A 27,670-nucleotide genomic window follows, 5' to 3' on the forward strand; every position below is an offset into this window, starting at 1 on the left:
AGTGATAGGCTGCAGAAAGCAGGTCAGGGGTGAGTGGGAGCGCAGGTTACTGGCTGAGCTGACACAGTGTTTGCTGTGATAACCAGCAGCTATAAATTGCTGACAGCTCCACTCCACCAGACTCATCTCCTGCAGAGGAGGAGGGAGAGGGTTTTTACCTGCACTGAGCTCCCCACCTGGCTCAGGTGTGAGGGGAGCAGGCAAGAAACAGGCAGGAGAAGGCAGTGTCCCAGACCAGCATGGCATCTCTGCTGGACAATGCAGCCAGACCTTCTGCTGTCATCCTGCAGCTGTCTGTGCTGCTTGGTGTAACCTTCGTGCTGCTGAAGGTGCTCCAGCTCTTCTGGGAGAGGAAGAAACACATCAAAGCTCTGGAGGCATTCCCTGGGCCCCCAAAACACTGGCTCCATGGCCACAATCACCTGGTAAGGAGTGAGCTGGGCTCAGCCAGGGTGGGCTTGTCCCAGCTGTGCAAGGAGCAGGATCAGTCAGGATGAGAAGGACTAGATGGGATGTGCATGTCACCTGCTCCTGTCTCCTCCTACGGGAGAGGACTTCTGCACAGGGAGGGCCAAGGCTTCTGCAGGGCAGGAGGAAAGGGTGCTCAATATGTGGTCTGCATAACTTGCCAAAAAAGAGTCATGATCTTTGCAATCATGTCCTTAAACAAAGAGTTATGGGACTTCCACGAAGTTATTTAAATATGAGCAATCATACAGTGTTGCTTTGCTGCATGAAACTTTCTACAATAGGAGTGTCTTACCCTGAAGAAGACATGGTCACAGAAGCAGGGTGTTTTAATGCAGCCATTTTCATCATTCTGTAGTGAAGATGTTTTGCTTTCACGCTTCATGCCCGCCTTGCACTGCTGAAATTGGGGAACAGGGGTGTGACAGCCTGTCCACCAGGCATCCTGCTGTAGCTCCCAAGTGCAACAGGGAGCTGCTCCAAGCCCAGGCCATCCCAAGGTGTCTCAGCTGCCACCAGCCCAGCAAGGAGCTCTCCATGGAGCTGTCTTGTGCTGCAGGGGTTTGGGGGCTCAGGCAGCTCTGCCTCTTGTGCATGGTCCCTTTGCAATGCTCATCCTCTCCTCCACCTGCAGCATAAGAGCCCCTGTGTGGCAAGTCTGTAGAGTGCTACATTTCCCAAGGGAGAATGTCTTGCATGTGTTTTCCATAAGACTGCAAGTTTAACCTCTGCTCTCCCTGCTTGTCCTTCTTTTTCTGCCTTTATTAATCCCTGATTAATTCTCATTGCAGATACATCCTGAAAGCGTTTTACACAACATGGTGTCATGGGGAGAAGAATATCCCTATGCCTTCCCCAGATGGTTTGGGCCATTCCTGCCTAGTCTAATCATCCACCATCCTGAGTATGCCAAGAGCATACTTGGCCGAACAGGTGAGTCTCTACCTCTGGTTTTGAGAAGTCTTTGACCCTTTCCTACCAAGAAAATACTGGGAAACTTGCCTGCAGTTATCCCCTCTGCCAGCTTCCTTCACAGCTATTGCAATTCTTTTTTTTGCTCCTCTTTACAAACTCCCAGGCTGCCCCAGGTTTCATGGAGTAGTTTGTATTCCAGTGCAAAACAGAGACCAGGTGCCTGTTCCTTCCAGTTTCCTGTCAGTTCCCAGTTTGAGGGTCATCTGTCTTATTGTCTCCTGTGGCTTCTACCACCACAATATTTGTGCTTCCCAGTAAATCCCAGTAAAAACTGTGAGCTGTCATGGCAATGGCTCTCAGAAGGCATCTTAAGTCTCCTCTGCTCCCTTCTGTGGAGCATGTGAGTGGGATGTACATGGCCATCCCCAGTAACTCCCATCCATTGTTCTCAGTCTTGGAATTTGCCATGGTTGTTTTCCTGTTCTAACTTTCTCTGTTTTTTCAAGTCCACTGGGTCATAATTGTAGATGATCACTTTTAAGCTCTACCTCTGGTGGTACAGTACTTTAAATATTGAAATGAGATTAATTCTATCGTGTGATTTAGAGGGCAAAATCTAATGCAAATTTATCCTGAATTTTCTCTTTTGTTGTGTTAAACTAATTAGTTATTAATACATTTATGCTATCTGTTCCATTTTACAGATCCCAAGGGTAGTGTACCCTACAGATCAATAGTTCCCTGGATTGGTAAGTCCAAAGTAGCAGTAGGGCTGTCAGAGCTGTGATCAGAGCCTGCAGGAACTGATTGTGCCTTTGCTGTCTATGCTTCAGGGAGGGGGCTGCTGGTCTTGGATGGAAACAAATGGTTCCAGCACAGGAAGATGATCACCCCAGCCTTCCATTACGATGTGCTGAAATCTTACGTGTCCCTGATGTCAGACTCAGTCAAAGTGATGCTGGTGAGAATCCCCACTCCTGCTGCTTTTACCTTTCAGCTGTGAAACAGTGAAAATAAAAAATAAGTCAGAGAAAGAGATGGCACTTAGAGAGTTTCTACTTTCACTGAACTTTTGGAGTAGTTTTGAAGTTCTAAAATTGTTCCCATCACCTTCCTTTGGACATTCCACTTATTCTTTCTCTTTGTTTGCCAATAAAATCAACCACTGCAATAATACCCTTACATATCCTTTTATACCTGGTAAAAGAAATGTGGGAAGTTAGTTTAGATTCACTGAATAAATAATGAATTAAGGCCTCTGCTTCCATAAAATGAAGCAATTATTAGAGTGGATCTGGGAAGAGGGACAGGAAAATATGAGCTGACCACAGATGATAGTCTGTCTCTCCTTACCCCTGGCTTTCCCTCCAGGATAAATGGGACAATAAGATCACAGAGAGGAAGTCAGTGGAGCTCTTTCAAGATGTCAGCTTGATGACACTAGACAGCATCATGAAATGTGCCTTCAGTTTTGATTCCAGCTGTCAGACTCAGAGGTCAGTGCCTGAGTTTCCAAACCCTGGGGAAGCAAGTGCTCCTGTTTCACCACTCATTTTGCTAACACCAGCTTTGACCTTGGCCTCCTTACAGCGACTCCCACTATTACATTAAAGCTGTTTTTGACCTGAGCTACCTCCTGAGCCGTAGACTGCAGACTATGTCCTTCAAGGATGTCTTCTATGACTTCACTCCCAGTGGCCGTCAGTATCAGGAGGCCTGCAAGCTGGCCCATTCCCACACAGGTATTCCTGCCCCTTTCTCCCCATCTGGACCTCTCCCCACTTGCCCTGGCGTGGCTCAGAGTGGGGTTACAGCATGGACTGGCCAGAGGATGATGACTGAGCAGTCCAGTACGTGAGGGTGCTCTCCTGGGGCAGGATGCACAGAATGATCTCTCCTCTCTGCAGATCAGGTAATACAAGAAAGAAAGAGGTTGCTCTCTGATGAGAAGGAACGTGACAAGATCCAGAAGAAGAAGCACCTGGATTTTCTGGACATTCTTCTTTGTAGCAAGGTGAATGTTTGAAATGATTGTGCTGAATTCCAAAAAACAGAACTGTGTGGCACTGAGGGTACATCAGCACAAGAAGGGAAGCACAAGAGACACCAAAGCATACAAGCCCTTTGGGTATAAAAATAAAAGACCTGTGTGCATAGGAATGACATGCTCTTCTCTTTCTTAGGATGCAGATGGAGTTGGACTGTCTGACGAGGACCTGCGTGCTGAGGTGGACACCTTCATGTTTGAGGGTCACGATACCACAGCCAGTGGCATCTCCTGGCTCTTGTACTGCATGTCACTGCACCCTGAGCACCAGCAACGCTGCAGGGAGGAGATCCAGAGCATCCTGGGAGACCGAGATTCCATTGAGTGGTGAGCTAGGACTTCTTATTCCTTTATCTTGAACTCCTTTAATTTATCCTGCTTTTGACATAGTCCTTCCCAACATTATTTTCCCTAAATTGGAGAGATAAGGATTTGATGGGTGGACTGTTCAGTGGTTGAGGAACTCTTTGGAAGGTGACATCCAGCGGGTGGTGGTCAATTGTCCAGATCAGTGACCAGTGTTTTCCCTCAGGAGTCTATATTGGGACAGACCAGTAACATTTTGTCAAGGACATAGACAAAGGGATTGAGGGCACCCTCAGCAAGTTTGTTTTCAGGGAGGACCTTGGGAAGATGACCTACACCACGATGTGCATCAAAGAGAGCTTGCGCCTGTTCCCGCCCGTCCCTTCCGTGTCCCGACAGCTCGCCAAGCCCATCACGTTCTCTGATGGACGCAGCCTGCCAGCAGGTCTGTTGAGTTTGTTCATCCTTCGTGCTGCTGTCTGTGACGAGAGTGGCTTCCTCGCTCTGTGTGCAGGGTTTGGAGGGTCTTCCAGACTCCCTTCTCCCTCCTGTAGCTGTACAGAGCTGCCACAGCTTTGCCACCACAATGAGCCTGGAAAGGGTGGCCAGGCAGAGTCCAGGGACAAGATCCAGAGCTCAGAGGGGACTTGTGGAGTGCTGTTCCTGGCCAAGTGGAAGTTATGCACTGATAAAAAAAAAAAGGGACCCAGCTCTGAGGTCTATGTTTTTGACATGTGAGGTTTTCAGGAGATCCCTGCCAGATCTCTTGTAACAGCCCCTGCAGAGCCCAGGGAGGGAGAGCATCCCAAAAACACCTCTTCTGCTTTTTCACTCTGAGGTGTCATGAGCTTTTTCTCACCTTTCTTTTACAGACATCCAGGTTGGAGTGAACATATTTGCTATTCACAGGAACCGGGATGTGTGGGAGGACCCCGAGGTATTTCACCTTTATAACAAGAAAGGGAACATAGTCTCTGAGCCAGGACATCCATTCTCCTTGAAGAAGGCAGTCTGTGCCTCCCTGCTATGTTTATTTTCCCCCCTTGTCATTCCAACAGTCCACATCTATTTAGTTCAATGGAGTTACCAAACACCCCAAAGGCTTTGAACATGACAAAGTGCTGGGAAAGTTTGTTCAACAGTCTCTCTTTGTGCATGGTGACACAGAGATGCTCTGACTGCTCTCAGCTGCCCTGCACACACTCAGAATGGTATGAGAAGTCCCAAGCCCCACAAGACAACGTGGGATTTGCAGATTATATTTTAGAGGCTTCAAGAAATAATTGGAAACTTTGAAGAAGGGTGCAGAGCTGCCTCTCTCTAGTGGCTGTCTGGAGAGCAAGGATCAGGCACCTCTGGAATGGGGGACCCTGGCTTGATCCTTGCTGCCATGGATGACAAAACACCTACAGGCATCTTGGGTGTTGTAGTGGGTGACCTGGGTATCTCCTAGGGGAAGTTCCACTCAGTGGCTTCACAGCCTGGTGCTGCTTAGATCAGACCAAACACTGACCAAGTGGTCTTTGTTGCTCCCACAGGTTTATGATCCCCTGAGGTTTTCTCCAGAGAACTCAGCACAGAGGCACTCCCACGCTTTCCTGCCTTTCTCTGCTGGATCCAGGTGGGAGATCCTTCATCCCTCTCCTTCCTATCAGCCTTGCTTGTGAGACCTAGCTCAGATGTGAACTCCTAAGGCTAATCTCCCCTCAGTCTCCACAAGCCAAGTTGGCTTGGCCGACTCAAGCAGGTTTTCTGTAGCAGAATCTCCTATTACAGCATCTCCTGCAATAGGATTTCCATGCTCTGTGGTCACTGTAGGATTTCACACATTTTTCTTGTGGCTTTGTGGAGGTGTTTACATTTTGTGTTGCCTTGTTGGGAACACCACTCCCTTGTTTAGGGTGAATCCCAGTGCACCTCAAAGCCAAGGGGGCCAAGTCTCCATAGTTCCCATGCTGAACCAATAGACAGATGCAGGATACTGAGGTCTCAGTAGCTTGCAAGGGGATGACCACACAGGGCCAGAAATAACCTTTTGGAGGTGTCTGTGCTTTTAGCTGGATCCTGACTGCACTTCCTAGTGAAGCAAGCCCCTGTTCTCTCAATCTTGTATATTTTTGCCATGTTTAATAACAAAATCAATAGCAATACCCCCACCACAGAGCTGGGTGCATCAGGAGCTTACTAGATAAGCTCAGCTGGCAGCACTGGAGGTCCCCCAGCTCTCACATGGGCTGAGTCCAGCTGGGGGTGGCTGGGGATGAAGGCAGCAATCAGAGCACTGTCACCTTGTCCCCAGGAACTGCATTGGGCAGCAGTTTGCCATGAATGAGATGAAGGTGGCCCTGGCCCTGACCCTGCTGCGCTTCGAGCTGCACCCAGACCCATCCAGGATTCCCATAATGATACCACAGATCGTCCTCAGGTCCAAAAATGGGATACACCTGCATCTGAAGAAGGTTTTGTGATCCCATGGGGTACCATGGCAGGAGGCAAGAGCTCTCCCAAGGGACCCCCTCCAGCCAGGGGTTTAAGAGGGGATCAGCAAACAGGCCCACAGTGGCCATGCTGGACCTCTCCCACACTCACCCCTGCCCCACTGCTGTCCAGAGGGGCTCACTGAGCCACAGACACCAAGCCCAGCAGGTCAAGTTCCCCTCCTGCAGGGCAGCAGCACTGCTGAGGGGGTTCCACAGCGTGGCTGTGGCTCATCCTTCACCTCCACAGGCATCCTCCATGCCCTGCTCACATCCTCATCTCCAGCCTGCCCCCACACACTCCCTGACAGGACTCCTGTCACCTGCCTGTGGATTTGTCGCATTCCCCCCTTGGGCTTGGCAGTGAACAGCTGGCAGGGTTTGCAGGGATGCCTGGAGGCTGGGTGCTGCCCCAGCACAGAGCCCTGCCCTGCCTGCAGCCTGGGCCAGCAGGGCTCCTCCTGGCAGCCCCAGTGCATCACCACCCTCCCAGCCACCCCTGTCCTGGGGCTGGCACTGTGCCCACCATTGTGCAGGTGAATGCCTGCAGCTCTTTTGTGCCCCAGCTCTGAACTTCCTTGAGCTGAGCCTGCTCAGCAGCCAGCACAGAAAGTGCCACCAGCCAACCTGAGGAAGCACTTGGCACTCTGGAAACAGCAGGTGATCAGCATTGTTCTCCTCTCTGAAATGAGAATAAAGCCTTGTGGTGATGATCTCCAAGCTTGGTTTGGCTTCCTTTGCTTTTGGGGGCCCAGTAGGGTGCAAGAGGAGTCCCAGCAGCCCAAGCTGTGCAGAGTGTCAGTGTTTTCTCAAGCCACAAGCATGCACTGTTGAGCCTGTTTCCATATATCCCACACCATCTCTCGCCTCACCTTTGACTCCAGGAGTTTCTATGATAAGGAAACAACTGAAATAATCTGTGGTCAAACAAGCAAAACAGAATTACACACCACACACACAAAAGTGCTGGTAGTAAGAATAAACTCAGCTTGCAGAATAAAACAGGAGGAGATGTGACTCTGCCTCAGCCCCTGTCCTGCAGAGGCTGAGAACTGACTGCTCAGTTCAAGGGTGGCCTGCCCAAGGGGTGCAGGTGAGCACTGCCCTGGGATTGGGCTTGTTGTGGGGTACAGGGAGCCTTTCCCCAGCACCAGTCCTGCTGGACCATCCAGACGAGCTGCAGGTCCAGGGTGTGAAGTGGACGACTAGATGGCCAGTGGCAGACCCAGAAAACTCCTCCCTGGTGAAACCCCTGGGCCTGGCAGGCAGCACAGCCAGGCCAGCAAGGCAGAGGACACGTCCTGTGCCTGGGGACATCCCTGTCCCCACCCTCAGCAGAGCAGCCCCTGCTCTGTCAGGGTCCCCTGTGTGTCTGTAGCATTATCAAAGCCCAGGGGAAGTTTGTCCCTGCAAGGGCCAGGCACTCAGCAGGCATCAGGGGAAACTGAGGCACAAAGGCCTGCATGTGTGCCATGCCATGGTGACAGACAAGGCTGTGCAGCTTTCACCCACAGCACCAGCATCACCAGAATCACTGCAGGCACCAGCATTTCCAAACCAGTCTGTCTGTCTGTCTGCCAGCTCTCTGCTCATGGCCACATCAGGACAGTCAAACCTGAGCATCTCCCCATCTGACTGAGCTCCTGCAGCCCTCCTGCTCCCCATCTCTGCTGCCTGCTGCATCCTCAGTTTGAGAAACAAAATTCTCCCCAGGCTGGATCCAGACCTTTGTTTGGGCTAGCTGGGTACCAAAAGGGACAGGGATGCTGAGATTGACCAGCAAGGTGCACCTTGTGTTTATTTACACAATGATAAGGTTTATTTATTGCTACATACAAGGTGCAGCTAGAGACCAAGTTCCTCTTCTCCCAGTGCTCCCCTTCTCACCCACAGAAGACGGGGTGCAGGCTGTGCAGATGCCAGTGCCAGCACCCTGGCACTGCTGGTGGACTCAGGTCTGAAAGGTCAGATTCCTGCTGTCCTCCTCCCCAGCTCCAGCACACCAAGGCCTTCAGAGGGAAGTGGTTTCAAAACACCTTTTGGGTACTGAGAAATCCTGTTTGTCAAACATTCCAGCCATCCACCTGGGAAGAGCCAAACCACCTTGAAGCTCTGCTCATCTGCTCTGCAGTAGGTGGTCCAAGAAACGAGCTTTGGGTGGGCTTGGCCACAAAGACCCATCCCAGTCTCCTTGGGGGTGGGTTCCAAAAGAAACCTGGTGGCACAGAAAGGTGTCACTGCAGCTTCTCCTGGTTTGGGAATGGGGGGTAGGACCCCCAGCTGCTGCCCACCCCATGGCTTGTACAGCGCCCCCTGTTTTGGGGCCATCACCCCATTCACTGCCATGACCAAAGCTGCCCATTTGGTTTCCAAGAGTCCTCCTGATTGCTAGATTGTTATGAATGGCCAAACCCCAACCACTTCCAGCAGAGAGTCTCTAGAGAAACTGCTCTTGGTAATCTGCTTGGGAAAGAAAGGGGAAACTGCTGCCATTTTTATGCAAAATATGGATTGTTATTCCAGGCAGCTATGACAGTAATTGAGGTAAGCAGAGCCAAACACTTTAAAATCTCTTCCTGCTAAGAACCATGCTTAAACCAGGTTTGCACTTTGAAGGGCCAAATCGTTGGGGGGAAGGTCTCGCAGCACCGATGCACCGTGAAGCCCTAAAGCAGCAGCAACCAGGAGAAAATTCCTCCCATTTTCAGCTTAGCCAGGTCAAACTGAGCAGCACAAACATCCCCCCACCTCCAAACGGCGGTGGCAGTTTCTGGACAGCAGCTTGTACGAGATAACCTCCTGTGCCAAACGGCTGGGAGAGCAGCAGAGGAGCTGGTGAGGAGCGGGCAGCAGCCAGCGACACAGATCTAATCGCCTGCCTCTGCCCCAAGTATCTCCCTGGCAGGCTGTGACATGTCTGCGCTGCTCAGCTCGCTCCTCCATCACCATGGCTACAGCAGCCGCCAATCCTCCCCGAGCACCGGCAAACCCTGCGGGAGATGCTGCCGGAGCCAGCCCCTTTGGCAGGGAGACACCTCGGGGACCCCGGGACAATCCAGAGCACCAAAAACTCCCCTTTCCCTTCTTTCCCTTCTCCTTTTTATTTGCCTTTTTTGTTTTTCTTTTTCCTCGTTTTGAAGCACAAACAATGGAGCTAAAAGGTTGGGTATCAGGCCGATAATCATGAATGACGTGTCGTTATTACACACCACACATTCATTATCTCCCACTCCAGCCATGTCACAGGCGGCTGGAGGAGGGCAGATAACGGGGTGCCTTCATGCAGATGGCTTATTATCAGGATGTTCCAGGAGGGGCTTTAAGACAGTTAGTGATGCTGTTTGCCAGTTAAAGATTAGAGACCCCAGAGAATAATTAACAATCCCAAAACCCAGTTTTTCTGCTGGATTCTTCAGCTTTCTCCCCCCTCCCCCATCCTCTTTAATCTATTCACTCTAGCAGGTGTAATAAAGTGATAAGGACAGGCTCCGGGGATGTTTGTTTGGCTACTACGGGTGTATAAACCAACAATGGATGGTATTTTACTTCTGGCTTTCAGTGGCTTGAATCGAGACCAAAAACTTTGCAGTCCCCTTGCCCACACACAGCCACCCCTCCGTGGCATGCTCCTGGCTTCCACCTGGGTGGCTGGGCTTCTTCCCCACCCAAAGGACCACGAGGGTGGGACAGGCTCCTTTTTCCCTCTGGAGATCCAAATCACACCTCTTGGGTGTCAAGGTGCTCAGTGCCAGGATATACACCCCAGGTTTGCCCAGGTGAAGGGATAGAGCTGGATAGAGCAAGTCTGTAATTAAACTGTCTTGGGATAATTAATATCATAAGTGTCCACCTGCCCAAACTGCTCCAGTTACAAACCTTCACAGCTAAAGAGCTTCAGGAGAGACTGGGGAAGCATCAGTGTAAAGGTGGATTTCAACAAGATATCCCAGTGATTGCCTGGGGTTTCAAGAGATGGATTGCACCCTCCTAGGTCACAAAGAAAAGTTATGATACAACTTGTAACAAAGTGAGGATGCAAAAAAACCCACCCTGCCTATCTTCTGCCCCAAAGGAGGCTACCCTGTCTGCAGCAGAACACAGCCCCGGACATCTTCCTGAAGCTTCAGAGATAATGGCATCATGGAACGGGGGTAGGATGGAGCAGCCGTGGTGTCCTCACCCTTCACTGGTGGGCGTGGGGAGGTTTGTGAAGGACACCTTGTGAAGGTGCTGTGTGGAGAGAGGTGATGGGGAGGATTTGGCCCTCAGGCAGGTTGGCTCAGGGCCCTTCAGAGAGGTCACTGAGGCTGTGGGATATGGCCCTCACCTGGGGGTCTCAGGTCCAGCCTCCTCTGGAGGACATTCCCCAGCTCATTACACGAGCACTGGCACGCCAGAAGTTGTCTTCCCAATCACGCTCATCCTGGCAGGGAGGGATGAGACAGCATTGTGCTTTAAAGAGCATCCCGACCCTATCAGCAGAGATGAGATATCCTAATTATGGCAGTACAGGCGAGGATCTGGGCTGTATCAGCCAGTACAGAAAGGTAAACAAGAAATATAACAATGGACCCTTAACACTCATTAGCTGTGTCAGATAATACCTCACTTTTCTCCCTTTGGGGCTTAAAATCTAATTAAGATTTTCCAACAATAAATTTCATTTCTGCTCGCTGCCTTTTGTTCTTTTTAGGATCACACCGAGCAGCGTCTGTGAGTGACTGCACAGCTCGCGGGAAGGCAGCTTCAGTCAGCCCCAGCTGCTGCTTCACAGACAAGGAAACTGAGGCAGGACAGCACCCTGGACAGTGCAGAGATGAGATCCTGCTGAGCACTGGCTCCTGTTTTCTCCAGGGAAGTGAACTCCAAAGGGCACTGGTTGTGATAAAACCAAGCATGGAAGTTCCTGGACAAGCCCAGCAGTAAAACCTTGTCCTTGCTCAGACTCAGAGCCACGGCTGGGATCTGTGGGGAAGGGACAGTGAGCCCTCAGCACACCTACAGTGCAAACCCACATGCAGGCATGGCAGGGTGAGCAGCTCGGGCACCTGCCACACATTCACCCTGCACTCAGGGCAGGGAATAAACTCCTCCTGTTACTCATTATAAGGATGACATTGTTGACTTCTTTTGCAACCGAGAGGTAAAAGATTAATGGGTTCCCTTCCTCTCACCACACCCCCAGCCCAAGTGCTGACATGGCAGGAGCAGGCAATGACTAATCCTTAAACCCTGCTGAGTGCAGCAGTACCACTGAGCCTTGTTTTCTCCAAACCCATGTGACGTTTGGCACCTGTGAGAGGAAAGTCAGGGGAGCAGCATCCAGCAGGGGCACGAGGTCCAGGACACAGCCTGGGGCTGGCTCAGCCTCCAGCTGCCCAAGGGAAGGTGGTAGATGGAAACAGCTCTGATGTGATGCTGGGGATGCAGCCATCCTCTCTCCACATCTGAGGGCTTGACCCCTCTAGCCCTTCTGCCTGTTTTCTTCCACTCCCATGCAGTTTCTCAAGAGGAGCTGTGATTTCTCAATGCCAAGACTTTGAGGGCATTTTTTAAATACTCACCTACCCAGGCTCTAGGGAAAATTATTTTTGAGGTGGGTCTATTACTGGAAGACACTTGCCTGAATTTTTGTGTCTCCACTTGCTGGTGACATCAGCAGCTTCAGCTGTGGGAAGTGCACAGCAGAGCACCTTGCTTCCCACAAAACCAGAGCTGCCAAAAATGCCCCTCATTAATCTCCCACCACAGCACTGCTCCAGCTGGGCTGTCCTTGGTTTCAGAGTCCCTTAATCCTTTCCTCTCTGGTCAGGAAGAGGACCCTTCATGCCACTGGGGTAACTCATACTCCAGGAATGGCCAAAGCATCAGAGGTCTCTCATTTCAATCTGCAAATGCCACAGCTTAGGAACACTCGTTGTTTTTCCCATCAAGCAGCACTGAGAAGTGCAGGATTGTTTCAGTGCCTCAGTAATCTCACCTGGCAAATGGAGTGGAATGATGCTCTCACCTCCCTGTACATGCCTTTGAGGCTCTGAGCATTCCCTGATGTCCTTCATTCTCCCAACAGCCTGAAGGCTGGGAGAGCTGGGAGATGCCAGAAAGTCCTTTGGCTGATTAGCAGAACGACCCTCTTTGCTGTCATGGGCAACAATTCTCTTTATTGCTCACTGGGAAGATATGTACAGAGGGGGAGGTTTGTTTGACATTAAAATGCATGGTGTAGGTCATAAAAAGGAGGGTGAACTGGGGAGAAAAGAACAGGTTTTCCATCAGCAGCTCCCTGGAGGGCAGCAGGGAGCGTGGGGAGGCACCCAGGGGAATCCCCTCTGTGTCTTGAGCAGGTCAACACCCTCCTGGGACTTGGGACATGAACTTCACCAATCAGGTGGGGTGACCACCAGGCAGGAGAGGTGGCACCTCCAGACCTCTCCAGGTGGACACCGGTGCCAGAGGGACAAGAGCATGTCCCACAGGTGGAAAAGGGAAAGATCAGGAGGTGGTGGTGCCATGGAGGGGCCAGGGCCCCAGCACTCACAGGGGTGCCAGTGCAGGAATGGAATTCCCACCACAGTAGTGAGAGGAGAATCGGGAGGAAGAGGAGGGTGGTGGGTGGCTGCTGCTACATGGCCGTGGTGATCACCTTCTCCTCAGGCTCCACAGTGTTCTCATAGGCATGCTGGTTCTCCTTGGACCTGCATCAAGAGGGACAAGCACAGTGCTGAGCTCAGTCCCAGCCAGACCAGCATCCCCAAAGCCACCTCTGGCATCCTGCCCTTGCTGGTGCCAGCTGTGCACTGGGTGAGGGGTGAGATGGGGACCACAGGAGGGGTCACCCTGAAAGCAACTGAGCCAATGTGGGGTGGGAATTACTCTAATTTTTAGTGAGGGCTGTTTTGACTGTCACCATCTACGTGGTGACCTGTGGTCATTGTTGGTGGTGTCCTCTGTTGGAAAGCTATGATGTAGCATAAGAAAAATGCAGTGCAGCAGGTTGTGAGGTGGTGGATAGATTGTGGGGCTCAGCTGCAGGGATGAGGAGAGATGAGGGAGAAGGAAATACTCCCTCACTGCCTTGTACTTAGCCCTTGAAAAGGTTAAAAGTACCAAAATAAGTGCATGGGACGTGTAAGACCCTGAGGGGGCCAGACCACAGCTCTGCATGTCTGAGCTGTCCCCAAGGGGACAGAGCAGAGCCTGGGAGCCATGGGGAGGAGTCTGAGCAGGTCCTTCACCTGAAGTCAGCTGCAGCTGATACATATCTCACTTCATGGCCGTTGGATGTGACAGCATCTGGCTTGTCCTCCACACTCACCACGTTCTCAACACTTTCCCTGGAGGCAAAGAAGAGAGGAGCTGAGGCAGAGCAACAAAGGAGCCGTGCAGGGGAGCAGCCTCTTGCTGGTGATGACACTACAGAGACAATGAGGGACCAGGATGTGATTCTGTCCTTCCCAGCAGGACAAGGACAAGCAGGAACACCCTCACCTCAGGTCTGCAGAGGCTGTGCCAAGTGCCAACCCCTGTCTGCAGCGGTGACTCCCAGTGCTGGCAGTCAGCAGGACTCATTGTCAATACACAGGATTGTTTTCTCCTCCTAACTGGTTTTTCCAGTCTATTTCTATGTAATCTGTGGCAAATAGTCCCCTGTGTATCCTGAGGGACACAGAGAGAGCAGTCAAGGCTCTGCTGGTGCTGAGGGCTGTCCTTGTGCACATCCCTGTGAGCAAAGCCGAGCTGCTCTCCCTCAAAAGTGAGTCTGGATCACTTGCAGAAGGAACCACTGGGCAGGGATGGGGTGTTCAACCTCAGCCAGACTCCAAGACTCAGCTCTGGAGCAAGCCTGTGGCCTGAGCAGTGCCAGGGAGGTTTAGCAGCAGAGGGTGGGTGCAGGTCCACCCTCTGCACATCCCTGCCTCCTCCAGCACCTGCCCAAGGGCAATTTCAGAGGCTTCTCCAAGGAACAGCCTGGCATAAACAGGCAGTGGCTCGAGCTGATAGCTGCTGTCACAGTGACAGCACAGAGCTGGCAGGGCTCCAGCCTGCCAAGCCTCACTCCCTCTCTTCTGAAGAAAGGCCAGATTAATTAAAACAAGGCACCATCCCCCCTCCAGCCCTCCTCTGCATCCTCTGCCTCCAGGCTGGGAAAAGGCAGCCAGGCAGCCAGCCCCAGTGAGCAGCAGTGAAACACCATCCCTGCCTGCCACTCCATGGGCTGGGGGCTCCTTCAGTTTGATGACAGAGGTTCCTCTCTGGGAAACAAAGACTACAGTGGCAGATCAGACCATATAAATATATATACACGTTGTATTAATGCATCCCAAAGGGACCCACTTAAAATGCATCTGGGGCTAAAGATGACCTGCTGATCATCAGAGATCATCATACCAGCTCCCCACCTCCTCAGCCTGGAGAGGCTCCAGGAAAGCACAGGTACAAGAAGACTCCAGCCTAAAACAACCCCACCAGTGCAGAGGAACTGGGAAAAAGATGTGGGGTGCTTTTGGTCTTCATCCCCTCTTGCCTTTGGGCTCAGGGTCAAAATCACATTACTGCAACTTAGCCAGTTGGCCTTGCTCAGCTGAGCAGGAGAAGCAGCCACTGACTCTGCTTGGCCAGCATCAGGCAAGAGGTAACCCATCCCACAGAGCCTTTTTCAGATGGATAAAGACACCACATTTGCCTGTGCCATGGGCTCTAGGTGGAGAGTACTGCCAGTGCCTGGCTACCTCCCTTCCCCAGCTCCTCTCAGTGTGTTCTCACGACTTGGCTCTGTCTGCTTTGCAAAAAAAAGCTGGGCCAGGTTTATTATCCCACAGATACAAGGCACATGGGAACTGCACCCCCAAAGGCACAGAAAACCAGGCTGGGCCAGCCCCCTGAGCACGAGCCACGATGCTGTGGCTTTGCCATTCCCAGCACAGTGCTTTCTCATGGCAGCACTTGCATGGTGCAGGCTCACACCTAGCAATCAGTAACAGGGATCAGAGACCAGGACAGGGACAAAAGGACAGGGAGGTGAGCACAGGGAGTCTTTGCTCTCCCAGCCCATCTCCCAGCACAACAAGCACGGTGTTCCCAGCCCTGGCAACAGAGGTTGCTGGAAGTGATGCCTGCCAAGGCAGCCAAGCCCAACCCAGAGCAGCCTCCCACACTTACACTTTATCCTTGCACCAGAACCTGTTGACCACGAAAGCAATGGCCACCAGGACTAGAAATACGACCACTGCAATGACACCTTGTGCCCATGGCTGCAGGTTGCCCCGGGCTGCAGGGAAAGAAGAGAAGAGAAAGTGTTAGAAATTCAGGCTTTTTCCACTGAGCTTCTCCCATCCAGCTTCAGCAAGGTCCAGGTGAGAGCTTGATCCCACAAATCTGAGCAGAACATGTTGCTGTTGATTCAGGCAGGCTTACCTGGGTGATAACAGTGAAATAAAGTACAATTAACAGAGTTTTCATTGGTGTTTGCATGTGGAGTGTGGTGCCTTGCAGCTTTGGGGCCCCATATTCACTGACATACACATACAAATAGATAAACATGCACCTTGGGGGGCTCCTTGGTGGCTGTGATGGGGGACAAAGGCTGGGGGACACGGAGGAAGGGAGTGAAGGAGAATGTTTGCCAAAGGAAGAAAGGCAGAGGTGCTTCAGCAAACTGCTTATTCTTCACCCCCAGATACCACAGGCATCATTCCCAGGATATTTCCCAAGTACTAACTGGTAAAATAAGGGTTCCATAACAGGGTGAGTGTAAAATTTGGTTGTCATTCTCACAGCAAAAAGGTGTCATTGTGGATTCTGGTAAAATGCACCATTCAACAAGTTTCCAGAGCAGTGAACAATTTATGACAGAAACTGAAGGCTGATGCATTCAGAGGAACAACCTCAGCACAAAGTCCAGGCAGGGCTGGCATGGGCCCAAGCAGCGTTGGGGTGGAGGGTGGGGGTCTGGGAATTGACTGGGATGTCCCCATTTCCCCCAGAGATGGAACAGACTGACAAGTTCATTTTCTGTATCCAGACCTAAGCAGGAATCCAGCCACGGGTGGGAAGGCTGTGAGACAAATTCCTGGATGTGGGCAGGGTGCAAGGGCAGCGGGTGAGAGGAGGAAACCTTGTCCCAGCCCTTGCTGGGATGGCTGCTCCTTGCCTCCCAGTGGAGTTTGGAGCATTCAGACATCACCAAACCCATCCTTAAGTGCTGTCACACCAGCACTAAGGGACACCTTGTCCATACAGCCACATTCCTTTGAGATTTAGTTACTGTTTACTCAGACCCCACTTTTCCTCATCTGCTGATCTAAACCCTTGCACACTACGTGTTTCCTGTGCAGGGCAGGTGGAGGGTGGCACCTGCCAGCCCCTGATCAGCCCCAGCCCCTGCCAGGGACACCTGCAGGGCTGAGCTGCTCCAGGATGAGCAGTGGGTGCTTCAGTCTCCCTCAGCAACTTCACACTGAACGCTTCCTCTGTCTCACAGGAGACAAGCCTCTGCTACAAACAAAAAATGATCTTTACTAGCAGTAGTCAGACAAGGCTGTGTGCTCCACATGTGCCAACCCCTAACCCACAGCCAGCTTCACACTGGCTCTGCTGCTGGCAGCTCTCCTCTCCTCCCTCTGGTTTTGGGGAGAGGGACTGTCCTTAGGTAACACCCCCAGCTCCTTGAGTCTTTATTGCAAGAGACTTCTATTTAAAAATAATAAATAAAACAAGAGCAAAACCTCAAACCCCAAATCAGATTTTTCCTCTTGGAAGTGAGATCAGCCTGTCCAGCTGACTCACCAGCAGTGCCAGTCTGGAAAGCAGTGGCACTCCCGTGCAAGGGGCTGTGAGAACAGCCTGAGCAGCATCTCTCACACAGGGACATTTGTCATGTTTCTGCAAGGTCCCGGGGCAGAAACTCAAGCAGGAGGAATTCAGAAGGAAATTTCCCATTGTATCAGCATGTTTGGACTGAAATACCATTGTATCACAGGCTGCTGGGGGTGGTGACAGTGGGGAAGAGCCGGGGCTGGTCCCTGCTGCCCTACCTGGTGGCCAAGGATGCTCCTGCCCTGCTGCCCACCCCCTGTGAATACAGCCCCAAACACACCTATTGCCTCCTGGCTGAATTTTGGCTCATCCTCCCTCACTCTGCCCCTGGCTGCTGGCCACATTTATTTATTAGTTGTAGTTTATTTTTCCTCTCAGACCCAGGTTTCCAGCCTACGCCTAGCGGGGTGGGGGTCAGGTCCAGCCCTTGGTGAGGTTTCTGCTGGGGTTAAAGGAGCTCAAGGGCAACCAGGGAATGAAGTCAGCAATGACTTAAACTGCCAAATTTGCATTTTGTGCTCTTCCAGCAAAGGAGGAGGGAAGATAAGAAGAGATAGCAAACTTCCTTGGAGCAACCGTGCTCAGGAAGTACTGGAAGTTTTTGAGGTGAAATCTCACTCCTGTGGCTGTTTCCACCAGATTTCTGAGCATCCACAGCCAAAAGGGAAAACACCAAACCAAAATCAAGGGGTGCTGGCTTTGAGAGGCCACATAGGGCCAGGCTGCAAGGGGTGATAAGGGTGGTAAGGGAATGGCAAATGAAACTTGCAGGGGCATAAGAAAGGAGGAATGGGGATCAGGCAGAAGCAAGAGCTTGATAGGATCTATTCAGGGAGCAAATATTTGGGTCCCAGCCCTTGGGGCACTGCCTGGCAGTAGCCCCACGAGCACACCTTGCTGCCCTGCCAGAGGGGTGGCTGAAAGGATGAGTCTCACCTGCAGAAACAGGAATATCTTCCTGGAAAAAGGCTTCACTGGGGATGCCCCTCCTGGGTCAGCCTCTCCCTCAGGCTCTGCCACCTCCTCCCTGCGTTGCCACATGTCAAAGATGGGGTTTTCCCCACGAAGATCTCCAAAGCCAAGCTAAGCAGTGTGGAACCTGCAGCCCTGGCAGCTGTGTCTCCACACATCTGCAGCTACAGCCCGGACCAGGGGAAGTGCAGTGCCAAAAAAAGCCTGTGCACTTGTTGCAATTCCATTTCCATACTCAACAGCTAATTTGAAGACACAGACCTGGTTTTTAGTACATCTTGAGTGTTCAGAAAGCTTTGGCTGGCCTGTCTTTTCCACTCTCTAAGGAAGATGTACCAGGCTCTGGATCCTCATTAAAGGATTTTTTTTTTTTTTTTTTTTTACTCTTTCCAAGCAAAAGCAAAACTTTCAACCCTGCTGACAATGGACATCCCAGACTGTTAAATCCTCAGCAAGTTGGTAAACAAACACAGGAAGAGCGGTCAGGGCTGGGGCATCAGGAGGAGAAAGGGGGAGGGAATTTTCCAGGACTTTGGCAGCACCAGATGAGTTTTAATTAATCCTCATTATTTCTAGCACTAGAGAAGCCCTTCAGTGAGTTTCCTAAAAATAATACCCTAGCACAGGAAGTTTCTCTGTTAAGTCTTTGGGAGGTAAAGAGGAGGTCAATTTGCTGAGGAAAATATTTGTTCCCTCTCCTCAGCAATGATCAAAATTACAGATTAACAGGAGGATCTGAGAGCTCAGGGAGCAACCCAGAACAACACTCGCTCAAGGATAAGAGTGAGAAAAAAGAAAGAAAGAAAAAAAAGCCTTAAGAAAACAGATCACTCATCTCAGTGCACAGTCCTGCCAGAGGTAAATCAGAGCAGTTTATCTCTGTGTGAGCAGCTCAGATAAACCTCAGGTGGCAGTTTCAGCCTTCAGCAAAACAGGTAGAAAGTCTCAGTGTCCTGGCTCCAGCAAAACCCCTCAACCCAGCGGGCAGCCATCCATCCAGAGCCAAGCTCAGCTTGTCTCTCAGAGCTCAGGCAGGAGCTGGGGTGTATTTTCCCTCCCAAGAGGCTCTTCCATCGGTGTCCCCCAGCAGCTCCCGGCTGCCCGGGGCTGGGCTCAGCTCGCCGCGCTATTCCCGGGTGGCGGGCACACTCACCTTGCTGGCAGAGGGCAGGCTGCAGCTGCAGCAGCAGCGCCAGGAGCAGCAGGCAGCGGCCGGGCATGGTGGAGCGGAGCGGGAGCTGGCTCGGGCACGGCGCCCTGCCGCAGGAATGAGCGCCGGGTCAATTATCAAACACCTTAACCGGGGAGGCGATGCTCTCACCTGCGCATTCAAATCCCGCTGCGGAAGGAGGCGCCTCTTCCTCCTCGCCTTCTCCCGCGGGAGCCGGAGGGGAATTTGGGGCACGGTGACTTGAACCTGACAGTCCCCTTAGGCAGGGTGTGGAAGGGAACTCAGCCACAAAATATTTGCATCGGCCCAGGAGGGAAAAACAAGACCCAGATGGGTAAAACTCTTGCCCAGTGAAGCTGCGGTGCTGGGGAGCGTGGTGTCCCCCAAGTCCCCTCCCAAAGAGGGAGTCCAGCAATGCCCCAGCTCTGACATTCCTTCCCACCCTGTGGGACCCCCACTCACTTCCCTGCTCTTCCTCGCTTTTTTCTTTTCCACAAGTGTCACTAACAACCCAGCAAAACTCTTTTGTGAATTTTGTGACTTTTTGTGACTTTTTGTGACATTTCTGACTTTTAAACATCAATTAATAGACCAGACCCAGTCTCACCTCCCACATCTTGTTTAATGCAGAGCAAACCCAGCCTTCATTTTATTGAGTCATCAGGGCTGAGCCCAAAATCTCTTCAACACCAGTAGTGATAGAAACAGCCCAAGAGCTGCAGCAGGCTGCAAGGCTTGCCCTTCACAAAGGCTGCACAGATGCTGCAGGACAGAGAATGTTGCAGGTCCTGAGTTAAGCAGTTTTCCAGCCCATGTCAGGTTTGGATGGCTGGCAAACCCACCCCACAGGAAAAATAAAAGATATTTGGCTTCACAGCTGAGAAACTTCGGTTGCTCCTGAAGGAAGTTATAAAATTGTGAGCCAGGGGTTCCATTGTCACTCTTCTTGTCATGTGTCACAGCATCTTTGTGGCCCCTCAGCAGCATCTGAGCCCCTGGCCTCTGAGTGTGGTGATTTCCCCTCCAGGGACCCTGCCTGGGTGCTCTGTCCTGAGAAGCAAATAGCACTTTATGCCCATGGGATTCATGTCCAGGAATGTGCAGCACCCTCAGGAATGCACACCCACCAGAAGAACTGCCCTCCTTCATCTCAGCTTTTTACTCTGCATTTACAATAAAATCATTTATCCTGAAGACAAACCACATCTGACTTGGAGCTGTACAAGGTCAAAGGCCAGTTCCCAACTCGTTCCCAAATTCCTTTCCATAGCCAGGTCCCCATCTGCAATGTGGGATAACCCCACTGCCAGCTCTGCTGATTTTTTCTTGTGAGACCTGCGAGGCGGGGACTTTCCTACTGCACCCAGCAAGGAAGTGTCACAACAGGGGCCCATAATTAGGCCCTGTAAAACAAGCTAATCACTATTCAGAGGAAAAGGAATGGCCGTGGATGAGTAAAAGCGAGAGTGAACTTTGTGTTCCCCAAGAGCTGCTTCCACATTATCTGGGAAAGCGAGCAGAGCTTGCCGTGTTTGCTGCCTGCCTGCTGCTTTTTTTTGCAAAAGCCCAGCCTAAGCAGCCTGGGTGTTTGGAGCAGAAGGTTTTATCAGCAGATCAGAAGTCCTAGAGAAGCCTGTCCTGCTGCTGCCCCTGGGAAATTCAAGGTCTGAGACATTCTGCCATTGCTGTCCCCTCCCCTGTCACACCTGGGGCTGAGCTTCCTTCTCACGCTCTCTGGGCTGTGTTATCACCCCAGGCTCTGCCCAGCACAGCTCCAGGGACTTTGGGCTGATGTCCCCAGGACACGGAGGAATCAAGGATCCACCCACGTGCTGTGCTGTGTTGGGGTGATAGGACATGACAGAGCAGCCCTGGGATGGAGGCAGGGCTCTGTGCCTCCCACACGGTGGTCTTGCTGTCAGCTCCATCCCGAGGAGCAAACAACACTTCACCAACTGCATGGTCCAACACTTACATGAAATTTAGGCAATGCAATGGTTTAGTAGTTTTGGGCTCACTGGTGAGGCCAGGGAATCACTCAGTGCTTATCTCAAAGCTCCCCTGTGCTCCAAAGCATGTTTATCCCCCAGCTAGGTACCTGCTTTTGTGACAAAGCTCCCTGGCACCTCCTTGGTTGCATATCCCTGGGTCTGGCCTGGGGGTGAGAAGCTGCAAACCACTGCAGCAGCCTCCCTGCAGGGGCAAAGTCTGAAATTTCAACAAATTATTTGCCAGCCAGGTTTTCCTTTTGCCATTCTGGCCATGGCTTGGGACCTGAATAACAAACTATGTTTTACATATAAAAAAATTTTAAAATATTTCTATTTCTATTTCTATTTCTATTTCTATTTCTATTTCTATTTCTATTTCTATTTCTATTTCTATTTCTATTTCTATTTCTATTTCTATTTATATTTATATTTATATTTATATTTATATTTATATTTATATTTATATTTATATTTATATTTATTGATATAAAAATCAAGTATTTTAGTCTAAACTCTCTATGTTTGTTTATAAATAAACAAACAATGATAACTGTGTGTTTCTGCTGCAGGGTGCTGGGAATCTTGCTGTCTCTCTCATTTAAGACACCACCATCACCCAGCCATGGTGAGACAAAGCCCTGCTGGTCCATTTTAGAGCTCAGGGAAACCAAGACACAGAAGGACAAATTACCCTGGCAGCATTTAGTCAAAGCCAAGTGGAGCCAGAGCCAGCTCAATGCTCTTTCAAGGACCCATGTGAGCAGTTGTCTGTGTAACAGATTTTACACAAAGCAGGGATTGGAATTTCAAGATTCACACTCATATACTCCAAAATATGGTGATTATTTACCCTAAAAAAATACATTACTTTCAGGAAAAATTAATATCTGCTCAAAGCAACATTCCTGGATGATACATTTCAAAGAACAGATGCCAGTTCCTCTTTGAAAAACATTGTGGAACTCTGTGTTTTAATGGAAATTCTTTTCTTTCTTCTTCACCTCCTTCACTTCCTTCCTCCCTCCTTCCTTCCTTCCCTTTTTCAATCTCTCCATTTCCTCCCTGCCTCCCAGACAGAGCCATAAAAATAAAAAAAAAAAATACTATATGAGAGCAAACCTGAGCATTCCCTAAAGAAGAGATTGTATTTTTCATAGAAAAGTAATTATAAATTTATTACATTTCAATAGCTGGTAAGAAACATTAAAAAATCCACACCAAAAAACCCTCACAAAATCAAATAAATAAATAAATAAATAAATAAATAAATAAATAAAGCCACAAATCAAATTTATAATTTCTTGTTTCTTTTGACATCTACCATCCAAACCAAATATTCTTGGCTTGTGCCAGAGTTCTCTCTTTTCCTGTTGACACTTTTCTTTCAGATCCTGCCTGCTCTGGATGCTGCCAGGAGAGAACCAAGGGCTACAGCCAGTGTGAAAAGGGCATTTTCTTGGCTCAGTGTGACAATGTGGGTGAAAGGCAGCAGAAAAAGGCAGCTCCAGCTCCTGCTCTGGGTTTTCATCTATCACAGCTCTGTACCCTACTTCTCCCCTTTAAAAACTCCTTTAAACTGCCATATATTCTCCTTTTGATGTGCTGTTGAAAACCCCAGTCATGGTTTGGCAAAAGTCATCCATTCAAGGGCCTTCCTTTGCCCTTAAGCTCTGCTCAGCAGCACCACTGCTGTATTTCTGTATTGGCCCATGAGTATTCCATGGGACATTCTGGGTGATATTTTTTACACCAGTTGATTTTGGGATGGATTTCTGGGCAGCATTCATGCCCTCCCCTCTCTGTGTTGTTGCTCTTTCATCCAAGGGCAGCTCTGGGGTCTCTCCTCTGTCCCTGATCCTCTGTCCCTGATGTCAGGAGCTCTGACAGCACGTTCACATCAGCCTCAGGCCACACAGCCTTGGAAAATCAGGCTGAGAAAGCCAACATGATCTGCCCTGCCTCACCCTGGGGTGGGAGGAATCAAACTAAAAATCCCTGAAACAAGAGGAAACCCCACCTGCCTCTTCTTTGCCTCATTGTTGGGGGATGAGCCTGCATTTGTGATCCCCCCTGGCTCTTCCATCTGCTCAGAGGGAATATTGCACCCCTAATCTCCTCTGAGTGTGGGGGGAAAGCTCTGCTGCGTTGCTGGAGTGGCAGATAGGAGGGTTCCCAGTGTGTGATGCTCAGAAAGGGAGAAAGGAGCTGACTTTGCTCTGGATATTCCCTCCTGCCCAGAGATATCGAATGGAATGAATAATTTGCTATCCGATCATCTCTAATCTTCATCCCATAAAATCAGCAGCAAGCTGGGAGGGTTTTTGAAGCCTCCAGCTGCATTTGCTGATAAGACATGAGGCAGGAAAGATTGGAAGCCCATAAAAATGATAATCTCAGGCTTCAGTGTAACTTGGTGGAAGGGTTTTCTCCTGCCCTTTCATTAGGGATGGATTTCATGATCTTCCTTAAACAACAACAAGCCTCCTCACGAGGAATCTCCCACCCAAAAACTGATTGCATCGTCATTAGGAAATAGGAGACCAAGGAGCCACGAAAAAATAGATGGAGTGCAGCTGAGCTCAAGGCTGAGGCCAAGGGGTGGGAGGAAAAGAGGGAATTGGAAGTAATTTCTGAGCACAGAGAGAATCTTTAGGCATTGGGGCTCTACCTAGGAGAGTCTGCACTGGCACCATGTCAAGCTGCTGGGCACAAGCCTGACCATGAGTCTGGATGTGAAGCAAAGCCTTCTCCTCATCTTTCACCTCCTTGGCATGAAGAGAAATATCACATCCCATTTCAGTGTGATTTTGATACAGCATCCTCTACACCATCCCCAAATTCAGTGAATCTAGAGAGAAGAAGGGAAAGGAAAAATCCCAGCTCACCAACCACTGACATGTGAATCTCAACTATGATGGACAAAAGGAGGAGAAGGGAAAGGTGGCTGGCTTGGTGAGGGTGGAAAGTTTCAGGAAATAATTACCTCAGATGCCAGAAAATTAGGAAAAAATATAGGAGAAATAGGAGAAAATTAAAAGTGTAAACTGTAATCAGATGTTAAATTGCTTTTCTTCAGCTAATTGAAATAATGTTTTCTCTGCTTCCCACCACTCTACCCCTTTCAGATGCTAATCCCTATCAAACATGGACTTACAATTACAAATTCATAGGCATTTTTTCCCAGGAGCAGAAATTGCTTTGCCCTGTAACCTCTAAGATGAGGTCTTAATAGGAATTCACGAGCAGCCTCTGGTAAAGCTTCATTAGCCGGAGAGAATAGACAAGGGCAAGTTGCAGTGCTCCCTAACCACTCTAGGGAAAAATTAATTTAAATTACTTTGTAAAGTAACAAGGCCAGATAATGTGTTTCCTTCTTGGATTATTGTTTTCCAACACCCTAATATGCTGGCAGACTAGGTTACTTTGTGTGTGTTGATGGTGGTCCGTGCTAAATTGCAATTTTTGGGGTGCAGAAGACTCTGGAAACACTGAGCCCTTGGGCCAGAGCTGGATGGAGCTGGGGCAAGGAGCTGGCTGGATGTCACCAGCTTGGGGGCTGTTGGGAGGCAGGGGAACACGTCCAGCACAACTTCAACAGCCTGGAAGAAAATCTCAGCTAGTAAAGGAAGCACTCCAGCGTTTCCCTGCCTGAAAACTGATCCAAGAGTCCTGCTGCTTTGGGGCAGCTTTAGATTTGTTTCCTGGGGGTGATATCCTAAGCAATGCTGAGTTCTGTGCTTCCAAGGGCTGGACTAGAGTGGAAAAACTCTTCCAGAAGTCCCTCAGCAAAGCTGCTGCATGGGGCTGATTCCCAATCAGCTAAAACCTAAAATGCACTGAAAGATGCTGAAAATCAAGCCTGCAGCCCCAGGAGGGGGAGGCTGTGATGTCATACACCCCTCCAGCCCTCGCCAAGCCTTCCCAAAAAGAGCTATAACTCTCTTCCCCTGGCACCAGGCTGGGTGCTGTCCATGCTGCTGTGGGTCTGTGGAGCTTTGCAGAGAGCCATGGGAAGATGTGGTGATAAAACCCTGGCAGAGGGGCTGTGACTCTTCTCAGCACCCTGGGCTCGCAGCCGGACTCCAGGAGGCACTGCCAGCTCCAGGCATCATTCACCTGAGGCTTGTCACACAGAATGGGCCAGTCTGGCTCAACCCCCAGGGGACTGAGCATCATTCAGCAGGGAGACAAAGAGTTCAAAGGGCCTTTGGGCAGCAAACAGCACAGATCATCTCAGCTGATTAAATAGGTTCCCAGCTGATGTGGGAGTCCTAGGAGACCAGCCTGAAGCTGGGAAGATTTATGGACAGCTACCTGAATTGGAGAGGGAATGTATTGATTTTATTCCTGGCATCTGAAGGGGATTGCTGCTGTTTTTCAGAGCAAAGAGGGCTGGTGAGAGATGCATCGAGACAGAGGGACAGATAGGTAGGTAGAGAGAATCAGGAACAGAAATCCAACCCATCTAATAATTTTCTTGTTCCCATTTACCTGAGGGAAGATAAAAACCCCATGGCACTACTTTCTGCCATTCTCCTATCCAAAATTGCAACACTTCAAAATGAGACTATAAGCCCCAAGGATGCAGGTTTATATCATCCCAGCTTCTGCAGTCACTTGAATTTTTACCTCCCCATCAGCAACCCATTGCTGTCCAAGCTCTGACAAATTCTGGACTAGCTTTGCTATGTTTTGATAGCTCCAAGCACAATTAAGGGTGCTCTTGAGTCTTCTTAACTTTGCTGTCTCACAACAGGCAGGACCAAGCATCCTGGAAGGTAGAGGAGCATCAGGAAAGGTTATGTCCCATGAGCAGAATGCCCCTGCTTGACTGTCTAGGCCCCCAAGGGGTATAGAAGATCCTGCATTCAGTAGGGCACCCCTGCTCAGCACCCTGCTCAGCTGGGGAAGGTGATTTTCCCAGGTTTACTGGGAAAAAGAAAGGGCCCTGGGCAGTGAGGAGCATCCCCAATACAGGAAGCCAGCCTGAGCATCCTTGAACTCTGGGCTGCAATCAACCAGAACCCTGCAGCAGGCACCAGCCCTATCTATTTCCATGGTCAGCAGCAGAGGCAGCAGGTTTTCAGGTGGCATCTCTCTCCTCTTCCTCCTCAGAACCAGGGCTTTTGCCTGGAATATGAAGGGGAAAAAATAACAGGACCATCGGCAGTAAGTGAAACGAATCTAATAACCTCCACTTCTTTTCAACAAGCTCCAGTTGTTGCTTTACAAGTGTACTCCAGCCCTGGCGAGTGCCAAACAAAAGCTCCCCTCTCCTTCTCCCCGCCTGTTAAACAGCCCTTTTATTTCAGCGAGCTGCATCTGCTGGTGGCAGCCGCGATTACCATAACACAGGGGTAGGATTTGGCCGGGATGCTTCCCCCTCGACTCTACAACAGGCGGGAGCCTTGGGCTGATAGAAAAATAAAATGAAAAATAAAGGGCAGGGGGAAAAAAGATTGAGTGCATGAAGTCACTTTTCTGGCTGCCACCCAAGCAAACAGATGCAGGTAATGGAGGAGAGGGAAACTCATGTCCTCATCTCCTCAGAGCAGTGACTTCTGTTGCTGGGGAAGAGAGTAGGAGGGACAGGGAAAGGTCAGAAGGATTTCATGTGAGTCCAAGACATGAAAAAGGCTTTTCTCAGGGTATATTGAAGTTAGGAGTGCTTTTTGGGAACCTTAACAAATTCATGAAGTTTTGGAGGCTGCTGAGCCCCTCGGGATGCTGCTGCAGACACACTGAGTACTGTGAGATGGGGACAGGGATCCAGGGCTCCTGCAGGAGGGACAGAATTGATAAGAAAGGGCTGAACCATTCCAAACTGTGCCGATGTGCCACAGCAGCTCAGAACAGGCTCCTCTTGGAGCCAGCCCTGAACGGGTTTTAAGGACAAAAGGTGAAGACCCCTGAGAGATGGCTTTGCCTGGGACTGAGGAGGAGAGGTTGGTTCCAGGACTGGCAGGACTTTAATTAGAACTCAATTAATAGCAGGGCATCTACACAGACACCAGTGCTCCCACTGGGAAGTGTGAGCCTTCACAGGGTCACTTCAGGTCTGCTGAAACCCCAGGAGACTCGGCTGCCTGTGACCACAGGCACAGAACCCGCTGCCCCCATGTTCCAGGGAGTGGGAACCTGGGACAGCGCTGAGACCTCCAGGGCCTGGCTGAGCTGGGGAGAACAGCAGCTGTCCCCAGCTGTCTTTCTACCTTTCCACCCCAGAATACAAAATTCTTCAAGAAAATATCCGCAGTGTTCAAACATAGCGGGTTTAACACAGCGATTGTCGGTCTGCGGTAACCCCAGGAAGATCTGTAGAGGGTGGGAGAGGGGAAAAGGAGAGAGGGGAATGGACGAAGGGAGGAGGAGAGAAGAGGAGAAGGAAAAGGAAAAAGGGAGAGGGGAAAGGACAGTCTTTTACACACTTTATTTGGAAAACACCGAGAAAACTTATTAACGAGCCTCGTTATTACCGAGCGCCGGGGCCGCGCTGCTCCCGCGGGGC

At 50.4% G+C, this 27,670-nt stretch overlaps 2 protein-coding genes across 2 annotated transcripts; one reads left to right on the forward strand and one right to left on the reverse strand.

The window, feature by feature from the left end:
* Positions 1 to 6,933, forward strand: LOC130256058 (cytochrome P450 4B1-like). Its single transcript, XM_056497319.1, has 12 exons — positions 1 to 425; positions 1,260 to 1,401; positions 2,088 to 2,132; positions 2,217 to 2,344; positions 2,755 to 2,879; positions 2,974 to 3,125; positions 3,291 to 3,397; positions 3,567 to 3,757; positions 4,048 to 4,181; positions 4,609 to 4,673; positions 5,275 to 5,357; positions 6,036 to 6,933. Exons 1-12 carry the CDS (start codon positions 240 to 242, stop codon positions 6,202 to 6,204), a joined length of 1,527 nt encoding a protein of 508 aa, XP_056353294.1. The 5' UTR covers positions 1 to 239; the 3' UTR covers positions 6,205 to 6,933.
* A 5,421-nt stretch (positions 6,934 to 12,354) lies between these two features.
* On the reverse strand, positions 12,355 to 19,400 carry PDZK1IP1 (PDZK1 interacting protein 1). The gene is made up of 4 exons (XM_056497329.1): positions 19,154 to 19,400; positions 15,373 to 15,481; positions 13,449 to 13,547; positions 12,355 to 12,908 (listed from the first exon to the last, which is right to left on the reverse strand). Exons 1-4 carry the CDS (start codon positions 19,218 to 19,220, stop codon positions 12,836 to 12,838), a joined length of 348 nt encoding a protein of 115 aa, XP_056353304.1. The 5' UTR covers positions 19,221 to 19,400; the 3' UTR covers positions 12,355 to 12,835.
* Between the last annotated feature and the right edge of the window lie 8,270 nt (positions 19,401 to 27,670).

The sequence above is a fragment of the Oenanthe melanoleuca genome, chromosome 8 (genome assembly GCF_029582105.1).
Source record: "Oenanthe melanoleuca isolate GR-GAL-2019-014 chromosome 8, OMel1.0, whole genome shotgun sequence".
NCBI classification, from domain to species: Eukaryota; Metazoa; Chordata; class Aves; order Passeriformes; family Muscicapidae; genus Oenanthe; species Oenanthe melanoleuca.